This window comes from Vulpes lagopus, chromosome 3 (genome assembly GCF_018345385.1).
Source record: "Vulpes lagopus strain Blue_001 chromosome 3, ASM1834538v1, whole genome shotgun sequence".
NCBI lineage: Eukaryota > Metazoa > Chordata > Mammalia > Carnivora > Canidae > Vulpes > Vulpes lagopus.
The window spans coordinates 31,333,944-31,351,386 of record NC_054826.1 but is presented as its reverse complement, the minus strand read 5'-3'; the positions used below and the strand labels follow the sequence as shown (position 1 = coordinate 31,351,386).

Below are 17,443 nucleotides of genomic sequence, written 5' to 3'. Positions count from 1 at the left end.
ACTTGAAAAATCTATTGATCTCTCATTTTTGTCATGCTGCGCAGGCGACAAGGATCAATGGAAATTTGTACCCTCCTACCCAAGACCCTGCAACTTTAATTTGTATTTCCACCCAGATTCCTACAATTCTGTAAAATGCACCGCTCAAAGTGCCCATAGCTTATTTAAGTTAGAGTATCATCCTTTATGTGAGCTGCTTTCCCAGATTGTTTCAATTCAGAGAAATGTCTCCCCCTCCTCTCCAGCTCCAGGCTTTCAAAGCCAGCTCTCCCAACCAGAGGCCCTCTTGCCGAGTGTCTGACACGCACTCATTGGCCCACAGCCTGTGGAGGGCGGGGCCTCTAGCTCTTCAAAAAAGGATCCGATCTGAGCAGCCCAGGCTTGCTGGAGTACTTACTCACTCTCTCCTACCCTCTTTCCCCTGAGTCTGTGCTTTCTTGCCTGCTTTCTCTTTCTTTTCTGGCTCAGCCTGGGACACACGATCAAATCAGAGGAGGTTCAGGTCTTGCATTGTAATGTCAGTGATGGAAAAACACAAGAATGATTCCTGGATCCACCAGCAGGAACTGGAAGATCCATCTGAGAAATACATGAACAGCACCGAGGACTACCTGGCCTTCCTCTATGGGCCTCCCCGCAGCCAATTCTTCTTCCCAGTGACTGCAGTGTATGCACTAATTTTTGTGGTGGGGGTTATTGGCAATTTCCTGGTGTGCCTGGTGATTCTTTGGCACCAGACTATGAAGACACCCACCAACTACTACCTCTTCAGCTTGGCTGTCTCTGACCTCTTGGTCCTGCTCCTTGGGATGCCCCTGGAAGTCTATGAGATGTGGCGCAACTACCCCTTCCTATTTGGGCTCGTGGGCTGCTACTTCAAGACGGCCCTCTTCGAGACCGTGTGCTTTGCCTCCATCCTCAGTGTCACCACGGTCAGCGTGGAGCGCTACGTGGCTATCCTCCACCCATTCCGCGCCAAGCTGAAGAGCACCCGGAGGCGGGCTCTCAGGATCCTTGGCGTCGTCTGGGGCTTCTCTGTTCTCTTCTCTCTGCCCAACACCAGCATTCATGGCATCAAGGTCCACTATTTCCCCAATGGGTCCCTGGTCCCAGGCTCTGCCACCTGTGCGGTCATCAAACCCATATGGATCTACAATTTCATCATTCAGGTCACTTCTTTCCTCTTCTACATCCTCCCCATGACTGTCATCAGTGTCCTCTACTACCTCATGGGCCTCAAAGTGAGTATCCAAGCTCCCCGGCTTAGCACAGCATCCCTTCTTCTGCCACTGACTCAAAGTTCAGAGGTAAACCTTAGAATTGGAGAAATTCAGAATTGAAAGGAAGTATAGAGAAAAATAGAATGAGCTTAGAGGGGAAACAGAAGTTAATGGGCTAGCCTCAAAATTAGGCAAATATTGACCACAACTATAAACCATTTCCTGTAAGTCACCTTCCATTATTCTTCCTCTATGCCTGTGGCCTTCACAATTTAAGGAGTTCCTACAAATGACCTAGAAATCTTACTATGGTATCAATGTGCAGGCCCCTCCCCGCCCCCAAGGGAAATTCTGATTCAGTAGGTCTGAGGTGGAACCTCATTTTAAATAGCACAAAGTGGCCACCCCTGGAGGCATTGTTCTACATCCTATTTTCTCTTGCCTCCATCTACTGCCTGCATTGAAATTTTTCTCTAGATCAACTTGGTCAGAGCATAACATAAGCTATCTCTGCCTATCTTATACTCCAAGACAGACATACAGTTTTAAAGTCGGACTGCCCCTTATGGTTGCTTTGATCCTTTGGTTGAAATATCAGGCTGAAATGCCAAAATATGCTTGAGTGTGACCAACTTGGATTTCTCTTGATCAGGTGGAAATTGAGAGACAAGGAAGTGAACAGAGCATATAGATAAAGTAGAAGAAAGGGGTAATAAATGATAGTTGAGATTTAGTTAAAAAACTATCACTTAGTTTGTAACATATCTAATAATTAGAAGATCCTTTCCTGTACTAATGGTGGTAAACGGATTTTTTTTTTCTTTTTTTAAGATCTAAGTTAGCTGAGAGAAACTACTTTTGGTGAGGGTAGTAGTGAGTCTATATAATTCCTCTCCTGGTATATTCTACATCCCAATTCATAGGGATGAAATCTAACTGTGACAGCTTTATGCCCATTTAAGGAGGCAGCTTGTGTAAGAAACAGTCTTGGGACCATTTAGACTCCCAGGTCTGAAGCTCACATAAAATACACTTTTAAGCAAGCCACATAATTCTCTCCTGGAGTTAGTTTTCACATTTATAAAATGAAAAGGTCACATTTAGATCATATCTAGGGCTCCTAATAGCTCTAACAGTCTGTGATAACTTAAAGGAGAAAAAAAATCTGTGAGCAGGAGCAAAGTGAATTATAAATGAAAACAAAGCAAACATGACATTCACATCATATACTTCAAGATGGCTCTGCCACCAGATATTCTGTGACAATTAACGTACTCCCATCTCAGGACATCTCTGAGAAAGGTGAGTGTCAGAAATGAGTGTCCCACAATGGTCCTTTTCCATATCTGCTTTGCTTAAGGTAAGTAGCACAGTCCAAGTAGTAAGAACAAATTCCAAAAACCACAGATATCTGGACATAGGAGTAAATTTAATCAGACAGAGAGGTTTGCCAGTCTCCTCTTAGAGGGATCCCCCTCTACATCCAGAGACACAGGTCACCCAGACTAGCTTGCAATGTCTAGGATGTCCTGTGTATATCACTGGAGGGAAAGGACTTCTACATAATTCCAAATATCATGAGGGCTATGAGAAATCTCCCCAAACTGACTAATACCTTTTGTCCAACACCAAACAATCTTTCATCTTGGGTTAATTTGAAAGAAGTATTTAACTTTGAATAGGAAACACACATCCTCTATCCCCAACCAATGACTTTGTTTCATTGTCATGAACCTATAGCTACCTTGTATCAGGAGCTAAGTGATAGCTCAGACAATGGTTTAGAAACTACCTAATTTGCTCTGTGTACAGTGCAACTTATTCCTATTCTCAGGAAGGATGAACTGTTACCCAGAGGACACCAGGGAAGGAACTATCTGCTTAGTAAATCATTGCTAGAGGAGTTTAAAGATCTGTAGACTAAGAGTCAGGAGAAATAGGCCCCAGTCTATGAGATTGGCCTCAGGGCCTTTGCACATGCTATTATACCTTTTGCTATATCATTGCCTGAAATGTTGCTACTGTTGACCATCACATTCCCTTTTGCTTTTCTAACTCTAACTTATCCTTTAAATCCTACTTCACCCACACTTTCTCAGGGAAGCTCTCCCTGACTCTCTAGCCGCACCTGGTACTTGTGTATCTGGTCATGATTCCTGGTGATTTTCATTCATTACATTTATGACAATTTACAATTCTATATTTGTGGGTTCCTCAATTTATTTCTCCCCAACTAGACTGTAAGCTGAATGAATGAATGAATGAATGAATGAATGAATGAAGTTAAATTATTTTATTCATTGGTGGACTTCAGCTTTCCTACCTTAGAAAGCAAAAGAATTGGAAACATTATTTCAAAGAGCTTTTTGATCTAAGAGACTGAAAAGAGATTAAGCAACTCTGGTGACTATTAAGTTATTGACTCCCTTGACAAATCTAAAGTTATGATTGCCTTTGGTACTCACTGCCTTCGGAAGGCAAAAAACCTAAGACTGATGAAATCCCAGGACTGAGGAAGAAGGGAGCCCATATGCATGCTTAAAGCTGAGCATTCAGGGCTGCTTCATCATTCCAGGACATAAGTATCCACTGAGCTGCTCTCCAAGGTTAGAATATGTTAGAGATGGAAAACAGACAACACCAGGGCAAGTTTCTTTCTATCTGAGAGGAAGTTCTTTTGGAGCTCTCAACTAGTACTTGTTGAGATTGCGTGCAGCATTAACACTTGAATTGAAGCAGATGGATTATGAATTGTAGCAGAATCCAGCCGTGCCAAACAGAGTTGCACTATTTTTTTTTTTTATAATTAAACAGATTTTGTTCAGATTGTAGAAATATTTACACAAAAGCTAGGATTATATTTTGGTATTCTGAAGCTTAGTCTCCACAAACCATATAAATGAACATCTGCTGGAATGATTGTAATCATATAAACAACTGATCAGCATAATAAATCAACTTGAGTCACCTCCATTGACCTCCCCCTTACCTATTATCTTATACAGCTAATGAGAGCAGGGTAGGAAGGCCCTGAGCTTCCTATGCAGTAATCACAAATTTTCACTCCTCTTTTTCTATCTTGACCTTTAAAATAAAAGTTCAGAGGTGGATAGAATACTTAATGGTTGAGTATCTACTTTGCTAAACATCTGAAGGGAAACAAAAGTATTCAAACATAAAGCAGTATTTGGACAAATTGTTTGGATTTTACTCTACTATATCACTTCCTTCAACTTATGTTGAAACAATGTATATGATACATAAATATTCAATTTTTCACTCTTCTCCTAGTTGTCTAGTTGTATCACTAAAACCTACAGAAGCTAAAAATTAAGCAATAATTAATACCCTTAAATTTTCTTTTCATTGCAAACTACACTGTACAGGAAGCCTATTTATAAAAGAATTATATGGACTGTTTGCTTTATGTTTAAGGAAATTGTTCCTTGAAGTAGAGAAATTACCAATGAAAATTGTTAAACCCACCCACAGAACGGACTAAGAGATCTCAATAGTTCTTTATTATTCTTAATTATGGATTTAAATCAAATATTGCAATAACTATATTGTAATAATGAGACATTTTTTAATGATATGAAATAATTAGAATCTTTAGTAGATTTAACTGATCATGAGTTAGTAAGATTGGCAGTTTGATTTATTACTCTTACCTTAAATATCAAGGTTTTTTGTCAGTGCATCTGCCTGCTTCTTTGCTTTAATCAAGTATTGCTTATGTATGAGCAGTACCATGAGAAGGAGAATTTTTCTGGAAGGGACTCAATAATCCACATGAGTGGGCCCACTCATTTATTTATTTATAAATAAATAACCCTGTTTAATCAAAATTCAGTTGTTATTATGTCTTTTGAGTAAAAGGATAATAATCAGAATGACAGTAGTAATATATAACTTGAGTATCATATGCCAGGCACTGAGATGAATGCTCTACCTGCATTATTTTGTTTTGCTATTATGTTTATAACCTCTTAATCTTCAGTTGTCTCCCATCTATTCTTAATAACTGCACAGTATTTTTTCTTCATTCTTTCCAAGTTCTAGATCATCTCTGAAGGGTCAAATCTCACAGGTACTTTAACCCCCCACTTTGTGAAGACACAGGTATATGTAGAGAGCACCACTATATTCAGAGACAGATGGTCAGGTTTGTTAATCATCCAAGTGGAAGCTTCAGGACTGGTGTGGTCCTGAGAACTACCTGACTTCCAAGAGCTTACATGTTAGAGAGACAAGATAATCTTTTGTTAAACTTTGGAGGCAACTTCCAATTAGACCCCTTCCAAGTCTTATTTAATTTTAAATACCTTCTCTACAGTATTCCATAAAAATGCCATCCAGCCGAGGAAGCTCACTGATTCTTAGAGTAGTTTGCTGCACTGTTTCACATAATCACACCAATCCCTTTTTCATCTTGAGTTAGAATATATCTCCTTATAGTTCAATAAATTGATCCTAATCTACCCAAGAGTACATAGAATACATTGAATTTTCCTTCCACCTGATGGCCTTGATCAGTAGTGTCAGAACTTTTTACATTGTTAATGAAGGAAACTCAAGTCAATCTGACAAAATGTGAAGGGAAGTATAGAACTGAAAAGTCAAGAGGTAGAGCTGGCTTTTGAGGAAGATTAATCCCATGAAACACACATGTTCTCAAAGACCTAGCGTTATTTCTGTTTCTTTGTTTTTCTGTCTGTACTGTTGATTTTGACCTCAAGATCCACACTGCAGGCCATTGGTGGCTCCACGCACTTTTTTCATGGTGGGAAGAAAAAATAGCTGTTGTATTCCAGAGTTCACATGCAGAAAACAAGAAGGGCTCCCAATGAAAGAAAAATAAAACTTCCATTTCTAGAAGTACAAGCAAGTATCAGAAATTGTGTTGGATCTAATTATCCAGTTACTGTGACTGATGGATAGTAGCTACATTATTCAAAGGCTGAACCTGGAGCTGGGATCATTCCCATCCAAATTAATGACTAAGAATGGAGAAGGACTAAAATCCCTAAAGGAAAATCAGGATACCATTGGTAGGAGAAAAGAATAAATGCTAGATAATCAACTACAAATATATACTGTACTAGCTTCTAGATATTTGATGGTAGTTTATCATGAGTTCTTGAAGCTTTCTTTATCTGGTTGTGTATCCTCACAAATAAAAATATGTGAATTAAAGAGAAGAAAATTCTACAACTAGGAGAATGATGCAGATCTTCAGTGCTATGAGAGTTCAGAGGAAGGAGAGGACAATGAGCTACAATAACTACCAGAGTCCTCTAGAGTATATAGGTAGGAAAAATTGCATGTACAGGTATTAATTTTTTAATTTTTATATACCTCTTCAAGGATAACCACATTTTACAACAGAATGAGTGTATTTTAACATATAAACTCAAAAACATATGTACTCTTCTCAGTAATATTAGTAACACAGATTTCCCTAAATTGTGCTTCTCAAGATATACTAGGCATTCCACTGAAAGGGGTTGGGTCAGGAGGGATATTGTTCAGTCAAAGCAGCACTATCTCCCTTGAGGCTGAGGTGGGAGATGTGGGGTATGGAAGGTGGGGATGGGGGTTAGGGTGATATACAAACCCCCATGAAGATGTTCATAATGTCTACAAAGCACATTAAAGGCTCTGAGAAGACCCACAATAAAGACTATAAGCTTTATGAAGCAAGAAACAATATCTGTTCTTGTTTTCTACTGCCCACTCACCCTACAGAAGAGGGATTTCATTCCAATACACATCTAATAATTATTAAATTAATGGATGGATGAAAAAGCCTAACATTTTTTTTTACTTTAGATTTCACATTTTTCAAAAAAAAAAAGATTTCACACTTTTCATGTAACATCTATTAATATACTACATAACTAGCATTCTACAGAATAGCATATGATACATGGTAGCACCGCAACATAGCCATAACCGTAATCCAGTTGAGTTAGATGACTTAGATCCAACTCCACCTCCAACTTATTGTTAAATATTTAATGGATTCTTACATATCTTTAAATCTCAGATTTTTGACTGCAAAATCAATGTTAGAGTTACAGTTCTTGGATCTTGACAGAAGGAACAATGTTTCCCTCCCTTAGCATCTTTTTCCACTTCTCTTGTAGCTGAAGAAAGATCAGCTCCTTGGGGCAGATGAAGTGACTGCAAATATTCAAAGACCTGCCAGAAAATCAATCACCAAAATGCTGTGTAAGTCTTCCACTTTGTTTGGGGTTTCTTTGTTTGTGAAAGCAAAAGAGTTGCATTTAGTACTGAGAAAGTGCTGCTGGGATCAGAATCAAAATTCTCCTGAAACATAACATTGAAACCTTGGTTTTCTCAATCTCCTGGGACTTGTCTGTTTTGTTTCTATTTTAGTTTTTTTTTTTTTTAATTTTAGTTTTTAACCCTCAAACAATACCCTAAATTGCATCATTGTAATATACTCTGTAAACCTCACCCTGAGATTTTGAGCATTGCTTTTCTTATCTAAAATGAGCAGGTGAGGGGCACTTGGGTAGCTCAGTCCGTTTAGCATCTGATCTCTGGTCTTGCTCAGGTCATGAGCCCCAAGTCAGGCTCCATGCTCAGCTTGGAATCTGCTTAAGATTCCATCTCTCTCTCTCCCTGTATCCTTCTCCTGCCTCTCTTTAAAGTAAATAAGTAAATCTTAAAAAATAAAATATAAAATAAGCAGGTGATTTTAACCTATTTTGTGTTATGATTTTTTTAAATATGAAAGCTGTGAACTCTCCACTCAGAATACATACAAATACACTTATACAAAACATTTTATAATCCGTTTTAGGGGATCATACACCTCCTAACACCCATCCTTGGACTTTTCTGGGATCTTTTAATTCTAGATTAAGAATATCTGGCCTCGAATAATTCTAAACAGTCATCCTGCCTATTTCATTTTATATAAAATAGTATACTTTTAGCATAGATAAGTTGTTTTTAAAAATCCAGGCACTGTTCTACACTCTCCCAAAAGAATGTTATAAAAATGTATGATCCTGCACTAGGGTATGAGAGATATTGATGAGAAAGATTTATAATAAGCTTCCCAAGTAAAAACCTAAGGTTTGGAAAAAAAATAAATCCTTCAGACTAATATGCATATAAATCATTCACATAACTATGTGGTGTTTTATGAACAAAAAATTTTTGAAGTCACTAAAGTTTGTCTGATAGCCATCTTCTTGGAAATTTTTTGGCCCCAATTTGGCCCCAGATTGTTGGTATCTGACTTTCTCTATTAAGAAGTCTCATATCTTCATTCTGTCTCTCTCCCCTTTCTCCTAGATCATAATCTGCTCTCACAAAAAGACTCTACACTCACATTAAAGCCAGACTGATAGAATACATAGTAAAGTATTTGCCTTTGGGCGTAGAGTGTTCAATTTTAATGCTAACTACATTTTTAAAATATTTATTTATGAGTGGGGCAGAGGGAGAGAGAGAATCCAGAGCAGACTCCCTGCTGAGCCATGAGGGCCTCAACCTCACAACCCTGAGATCATGACCTGAGCTGACACCAAGAGTTGGACACAACCTACTGAGCCACCCAGGTTCCCCAACAGTAATTAAATTTTTAGCTAAAGTGAACTGTAGGCGGTAGTGAGCAGACTAGGAACTTTTCCTTTGAGGAGTAAACTCAGAAGAAGCTTTTAGATATTCTTGAAACTACACTACACAGGCAGACCACCTACTCTGAATATGTTTACAGCCAACAGGAAATATATGTACCATTTACTATGGAAACTTCAAATGTGCTCACAAGTTCAGAGAACTGTAAAATAAACACCCATGTACCCATCACTCAGCTTCAAACATTATCAACTCATAGCTAATCTTGTTTCATCTATATTCCTATCTGTCCCCCAGCCCCTACAAGATTGTTCTGAGGCAAATCTCAAGCATCATGTCTTGGGAAATAAAAGTACTTTACAACTTCAGAAGAGAAAGAAAAACATACATATTTATATTGGTGAAGATTAAATGCCCCAAAGAAAAACTATGGTAGCACTAATCTCTATCTTGGGAGCTAAAAATTAAAAAAACTGGGCAATAGTGTGTTTCTATGAATCTATAATTATTTCAAAAGAAAAAAGAAAAAGAAATTGGAAGTCTGTACTCTAGAAAGTTATAACAAACACATTGCCTTCCCAATCAAAAGATGCTTATAAAGCAATATTATGCTCATGATTCTTCTCTGTCTCTCCCACCCCTTACAGAATGATTGAATGCACAGAAGTTTTTAATCATTTCTAGAGTAATAAGATAAATTAATACATTTATACTATATACTACATAAATAGTTTATTATCAGTCTATGACTTTAAAGAACACCAATTGCTTGAACTCACTTTATTTCTATAACCAGTTTATATGGTTCCAACAACCTTCTTGTGATATATTTTCCATGACAGAATGTTTTCAGAACTTTGAATAGTCAATACTGTTCTAAGTGTTCCAAAGTAAATCTATACAAGAAATCATGAATAATCATAGGGAAAACTGATCCTAAATCCTATACAATTCATTCTCACATGTAAATACTCTATGTAGAGGCTCCTTAAGACATATATGGTCCATTATAATGATAGCTTAAGAAAGATGGCGGGGGTGGGGGTGGGGAATGCCAGAAGGAATGTATGGACTTAGAGTGGACACTGTGTACCTATCCTTACTTTGATTGTCTTTTGCTCTCTCATTCATCATCGTTTTCCAGTTGTCTTGGTCTTAGTGTTTGCTCTCTGTTGGGCCCCATTCCACATTGACCGGCTCTTCTTTAGCTTTGTGGAGGAGTGGACTGAATCCCTGGCTGCTGCATTCAATCTCATCCATGTGGTATCAGGTAAAATCTTGGCTGGTTTGGTTTGCATCACAAATGTTCAGGTAATTGCAGCTGCTTCATCTTGCTTAGAGTAGTAGGTTCTATTGGATATACTGATGATTATGGGGACCCACCATACAATAAAGAACACATTTGATTGTTACTTTATTCACATATTGATTAGGTATGTTATGCGTCCAAAAGAAATATACCAGATCACTATTCTAGGTGGATGCTTTTCTGAAGACCTCAACTCTAAGCATGATGATTACAGCAGGAAAATTGTCTAAGAGGCTATTCCTTTGTTTTACTTCCAATGATCACATGATTGAATTGGTTCTTATTAATTAAACATCCGGGCTTAATCCCTGAAATCTCATATTATCTCCAGCAAGCGTTAGATCCTCATGAAAGCCAACTAAAAGTTATTCATAAGGCATCAAGATCTGCTTTTAGGCTACTTTAATGATGCTTGTGAAGGATACCATGAAATTTGGTGGAAAGGACATTAAGTCAGAGGACCTGGATTTGCATCTCCCTCATATCATTACTATTCTGAGTGATCTGAAGAATGTGGCTTCCTTCATGTCAAGTTTTCCCAATTGTAAAATGGCAATAATGCCTGTTCTATACTAACCATCAGCTAAGGTAAGAATTAAATAAAATAATAGCTTTTTAAGCTACACAATTTTACATATCTTTCTATAATTGTCACAAGGATATTGCCATCACCATTTTACAGCTGAAAGAACAGTTCCACAAAAAAGAACTCAATTGCCCAAAGTCACTTGGCTGGCAAATGGTAAAAAACAGCATTCCAACCCAAGTCACCCAACTTCAAGTTCAGGGTGCTTTACTCTGAAATGGAACAGAGAATGGTTGCCCACATCCCTCTTTCTCAGCTGGTGTGACTGTTAGACTTTGATGCAGACCACCTTTTCTAGCTACCTTGGTGAGTCACTCGCTGGTTCTCTGGGCTCTTGAGATTATCAAAGACATCACCAGAGAAGAGAGAGAAGGAGGACCTGCATGTGTTAAGCTTCAGGAGTGGATAAAGCAAAAACTACTGTTCATAGGCATATTGAATGCCATGTATAATATCTGTTTCCAATCACTCTCTCTTTTGTACTCAGCAGGCCATGTAAACAGTTTACACCCAGACATTAGTATTTTCTTCCCTGTTAAATTAATTATTAATTAATTATTAACCTCAAAAATATTTACAGCTCTTAGCTTAACTTTGTGATTAAGCTGAGAAAAGTGGAAGTGATAAAACAAATTGTAAAATATCACAAGATCACATGAGACTTGACCAGTTGACTCTACATCTTGAGATGTATCATGACAACCATTTTAAGATTTTTAAACTACAACATTTATATTAACATTTTCCTGTTAAAATTTCTCTCTCTTCCCCACATTGCCAACCAGATGAAGTCTAAACGTCTTAAATGCTACAAAATTTTTTAAAAGCCCCAACATTGCCTTTTCATCCTCAAGTTATATTTTTCCATTCATAAACCATACACTTGTCAAATGGGTTAATTAGAGTTCTGCACATTTTGCATTAATCTTGCATGATAATAACCATTCCTACTTTTGCGCATTTGCTCAAGCTATACCTTCTACCTGTAGTATTCTCTCCTTTCCTCCCCAACTATCTCCGGCCCACTTCAGGGTCTGGCTAGTGTTCAATCACCTAATTAAATCCTTCATGATTATTATAGTCCTTGTGTTTATGCTATTATGTGAATTTCCATAGGGTGACAGTTAGTATCATATGTTTCGCTCTTAATAGATACAGTTTGGTATTGTTCTTTTGTTAACTGCTAAATTTAGGCATAGATTTTTCCTCTATAATACTATTCCATGTTCTTGAGAACGAAGTCTAAATCTACTATCTACCAATGTGCCTCAAAGCTTCTGGCACAAAATAAGAATTTATTGAATGAATTAACAGTCTACATCAATATTCTTCTCTTGTATTCCTCCCTGCCCAATTCTGTGCATAGGGCATATGGCACTCTGTATGTCCTGAACTATGTAAATGAGGACAACAATGAATGTTGTTAACAGTACCTATCACTTGTTTTATATTCTTAGCCATTCTCAGTCCCTCTGTGATAGCATCTCAACTTTATCCTCACAGTAATTCAGAGACGTAGGTTGGGATGGTATGTTGCAGAGAAAAGAATTGAAGTGCCAGTTCCCTCTAAGGTCACAGAACAAGCAAGGGACAAGATCAGAAACTAAGTCTGATTCTCAACCTTAGGCCCATCTTGGGCCTTGGGGAAATAAAACAGGATATAGTAATAAAAGAAGTGTGTATACCAAACAAGGAAATGGCAGTGTGCAAGGCATTGGTGGAGAAAACGAATGGCAAAATACAATTATTTAATGAAGTTGGAAGGTGGGAAGAGCCATCAAGGGGAAAGGCCAGGTAGGAAAAGGGCCCTGGGGAATATTTTATTGAAGAGATAGTTAGCATTATAAGAAATCTCAGCAGAGACTATGCCTTAACTGATTTGCTATTCCTCCATCGCTTGCAGTTTCAAATTATAGATTTAAGCAAAGCTCCAATGAGATAAAAACAATCTCTCTTTCCTCTGATACTTAAGCATCTCTCGTTAATGCTATGAGAGCATGTTCTTTAATTAAACAAGTGGGGATCAAAGGAAATTGCCAAGCATCTCAGAGAGATCCCATGCCAGCCTAAATTTTTCTGAGACTCTTTAATCTTTCTGTTTTTGATTCCTAAATACACAGGTGGTAGATCTGTTCAGAGCATTTTGTATTCTCAATTAGAGTCTTGTATATATTATTACTTCCAAAAGAGGCAGTCTCAGGGATTCGAGGCCCTTGTTAAATATTTATACTTCTCTCTATCATACCTCTCACTCAGTTTCTCCTCAGTGTGTCTCTTTTTTTAATCTCCTGTGTTCCAGGTGTCTTCTTCTACCTGAGCTCAGCCGTCAACCCCATTATCTATAACCTACTCTCTCGCCGCTTCCGGGCAGCATTCTGGAATGTGATCTCTCCTTCTTGCAAACAGGGGCACTCCCAGCACCACCCACAGGGGCCACCTGCCCAGCGGAACATCTTCCTGACAGAATGTCACCTTGTGGAGCTGACTGAAGATGCAGGTCCCCAGTTCCCTTGTCAGTTGTCCATCAGCAGCTCTCCCCTCCCCACAACCCTCTGTAGTGGAGAGGCACCATAAAAGGAATGCTCAAAGAGTTGACATTCCTCTATGCCACCATCCCATAGGGAGGGACACCCTTAATTTATGCCTCCTTATATGATAGAAGGGAGGTGAAATGAGTCTTAGAATTTATATACCCATTTCTATTTTGTGTGGGGTTTTTTTTAAAACAAATCGCTACTAAATCTGGATCTGAAACCCAGAACCTTCTGATTTTTAGCTACCTTTCCATTATCTTAACTGCCTCATGCCCCTTTACTTGTTCATGGAAAGAAAAAATAATCATGACCTATAAAATATGACATCTATACTTTGAGTAATTTTCACTTTTGGAAATCATTTATCCTGAGTCATTCACACTCTGAGTTAGGCTGTAACTCTCACAACCAGTGGCCCCTGTGTGACATAAAAGGGAGACATGTAGATGCTTATACTACTTTACATAATTTGAGGTTTCCATGTCAATGTTCTTCCACAGAAAACTATTTACCCTATTGCCTCATATTTTGTCATTATAATGTGATTCATTAAAGTTTTGAAGCCTTACTTGAAGAGTCCTCCTGATAATATGGGGATGCTTTATAGAACTATTATTCCCACCTTTCTGATCCCCAAGTCATTCTCAGTCATCCCTCACCAAAAATGGGATCAGATACAAGTTCTACTTAGACAAGAATGGGAAGAGGGAGAAGGTTATGGGTGGAAGGTCAATAGAGACCAACTATTCCAAGCATGTGAACTTAATTGCTCTCATAGTTTGGTCTAGACATGCATTCCTAAAGTCTTAATAAACAGAGGTATCTGGGGAAAAAAAACTAATTTGGGAAAAAAACCTAAGCTAAATAGCAACTACTGGTCTCAAACCCATGACTTTCACTTACTTAATCCTTCATTATCTATATACCAGTCTTCACACATATAAGAAAAATCAACTTTCCAGACTCATCTACTACAGCATCATATGGATTATATATTCTATTCAAAATCGGTTACTTGCTCTTCTAATGAAAATGTGCCCCAGTTATCCCAGCTGTACATATTTGATTAGAAAATGCCCTCTTCATCTCCAGGCCCCATCTGTTGCTCTCCTATCCATGCTTCAATCGATCTCAGTGTGGTACCTCCATAAAACCCTGCTTGACTTATTCAAATAGATGTGGTATCTGACCTGTCAGTCTCTCTCTTAAGCTTTTTCTCACTCCGCTTTGTATTTCAGAGATTTATATACTTGTTTTGTCAGAATGTAAATTTGTCAAAGGCATAAAGTATCTTGTATTCATTTTTCCTGTTGCTGGAATCCTGGCAATATATCTGTCACAATGGTAGATGTTCAATAAATATGTGGTAAGTGAGTTGACTTCACATTCCAATGTGCTGAGCCAAAGAACAGCTCCAAATGGAACTGCAGTAAGAGCCAAAAGACTAAGGTTGTGTTTCTGATAGGGATATTTGACTTTCAGTTGGCTGTTTAGCCAGTTGTGATTATAATAGCATGTCTGCAGTGCCTGTGGTACAAGAAGGCTCTTCCCAATCCCAGATACTTACTGATGCTAAAACTACAAGTTCCAGTTTTTAGTCTCTGAATTTTCCCTAAATTGAATGAGCCATCCTATTGATAAATGGGGATATCGGTCCCTGACATCATTATTTCCTAACTGAACAATCATATTCAAGGTGATTTAATGTATGTGTTTTTAAATCTCTTTGCTAATTATAAGCCAACTTGAATGAATTAGAGTCCTCCAGTGATGGTTTATGTTGGTGAGCAGAATCCTTGAGTCATTTGAAGATCATGTTGAAAGGACTCAACAAAATAAAATCTCAGAAATGGAGGAGAAATTAATTTCCTTCTCACCTTTTAGAAGCATGCTCAAATTAAGATCTAATAAGGTCACCAGCCTTAACATCAACTCCCAGTGACCACAACTAAATATGTAGCTATTGTAGGTGAATGCATAGAAAAAGAAAACTAAAATTGAAGCTAGTAATTTTGCTGTTCGATTATAATTTTGATCTGTTTTATCTTTATTTACCTTTTTTCTCTCAAAAATGTATACAAGAATTATTTGCTCATTAATTATTTCTTTGATAAATCACTTAGTACCCATAGGTTATGTGCTTTATGCCAGGTTATGAATTTTCTGGCCTTGAGAGTTTACATTTTGTAGAAGAAATTATTTGTGTATGTATGTGTGTGTGTGTATGTGTGTGAAGTGTGCTACAAAATACAAATACAAGTGCTATATTACTATATAAAAAAAGGTGTTGTTCAAGTCAAGGGCAATAGATTTCATTAAGCCTAGCATTTAAGAAGGGGAAAAGGAGTTAAGTGTTGATATTTTGTCTATATACATATTCATACACACATGCATATATATACATATAGGAAACATATTTCAAAATGAAAATTGAAATGTCACAAGTCTAAGACTTAGCTGATGTAATGGTTCACATACAATTAGTAGAACAAAGAGAAAAATAAAAACTAAATTGCTCAATGCTACTCAATAGTTGACTTCATCATCTCCTTGTGAATTCCTTGTGATCTCTGCATTTTGGAATAATGACAGAAGAGGCCAGTAAACATGATTAATAACATATTGGTAATTTAACTCTTGCAATTAAACAGTGACTTTTGAGCTCTCTGGTATTTCATGAATTTAGTGAACTGAAGACATTCAGAATGTTGTTTGCCAAATTGTCTAGTCCATAAAGACAGCCAAGATTCTTTTTTTTTTTTAAGATTTTGTTTATTTATTCATAGAGACACAGAGAGAGAGAGAGAGAGGCAGAGACACAGGCAGAGTGAGAAGCAGGCCCCCCACAGGAACCTGACGTGGGACTCCATCCCGGGTCTCCAGGATCACACCCCAGGTTGCAGGCGGTGCTAAACCACTGCGCCACCAGGCCTGCCCGACAGCCAAGATCCTTAATCTGAGACTCATGAACATGTGTCAGGAAGTCCAAGAATCTCCTGAAATTGTGTTCATAACTCTTTGTACTTTTTTGTAGAGAAGGCTTATAGTTTTGATTAGCTTCTCAAAGTAGTCTATGACTTAAATTATTATAATTACTATTGTAAAGTATCCTTAACAGTCTAACATAAAGATGCTGTCTTAATGGATGAGTTATAGTTGGATGAACACATTGCAGGAGAATTTAAAAGTATCATTATTCCAACATAAGAATCTGGTGGTTTTTTTGTTAAAGATTTTATCTATTTACTCATGAGAGACACAGAGAGAAATAGAGACACAAGGCAGAGGGAGAAGCAGGCTCCATGCAGGGAGCCCGATATGGGACTTGATCCCAGGACTCCAGGATCATGCCCTGGGCTGAAGGCAGGTGCTCAACCACTGAGCCACCCAGGCATCCCAATAATCTAGCATTTATAAGTATTAGTGGCTCAGTGTTGTGCTGATGCTGGCTCAGACTGGCCTCCAAAAGTTTATTTTTACATATTTAGGAATTTTGAGAGCCTGGTGTTATATGATTGGTAACCTGAAATCGGCCACAGTGGGAATATTTATACCATAGAAGTTGGCAAATATTTTACATCAGGGTTCTTCTCGCCGCCCCCTCCAGAGCCATCTTATCAGCACACCACTAACCATCAATACACTGGCAATCTGCCATCTTTCTATAATATACGTGATTGATTTGTAGAATAGATGCCCAATAACACCATTATAATTACAGACCACTTAAAATTGTGGTTAACTCGTTGGAAAAAATAGTAGTCAATGAACCAGATTTTGTTTTTTGTTTTTTGTTTTACAGAAAATAAAAAAAGAATTTTATTTTTTAATTGTTTTTTTACATATTTTTTTAATTGGAGTTCAATTTGCCAACATATAGCATAACACCCAGTGCTCATCCCATCAAGTGCCCCCCTCAGTGCCCATCACCCAGTCATCCCTACCCCCTGCCCATCTCCCTTTCCACCACCCCTTTGAACCAGATTTTGACCCTGAGGTATGAGATAATGCTAATTATGACATGAAAGCCTCATCAGCATTTTATAATTAACCTAGAATGGAATAATTATTCTTGGATGCTGTCCATTAATATCAATGTAGAAAATACTAACAGCTCTACATGTTATCTTCCCTATACATCTGTTTTTAAATATCCCACAGGATTCATTGTAAAAAG

The 17,443-nt window shown here is 37.8% G+C and overlaps 1 protein-coding gene across 5 annotated transcripts in view; it reads left to right on the top strand.

Moving 5' to 3' along the window:
* The first annotated feature begins 384 nt into the window (after positions 1 to 384).
* The window catches only part of NMUR2 (neuromedin U receptor 2), a 104,029-nt gene continuing 86,970 nt past the window's right edge, over positions 385 to 17,443 (top strand). For 4 of the 5 annotated variants that reach the window (XM_041749288.1, XM_041749287.1, XM_041749286.1 and 1 more), the window contains exons 1-3: positions 385 to 1,241; positions 7,370 to 7,454; positions 9,982 to 10,107. In XM_041749288.1, coding sequence (XP_041605222.1) covers positions 516 to 1,241; positions 7,370 to 7,454; positions 9,982 to 10,107 — 937 coding nt within the window. In that variant the 5' untranslated portion in view covers positions 385 to 515. Of the gene's footprint in view, positions 1,242 to 7,369; positions 7,455 to 9,981; positions 10,108 to 13,031; positions 14,641 to 17,443 lie in introns of those variants that run through there. The other variant, XM_041749285.1, reaches the window with a different exon arrangement.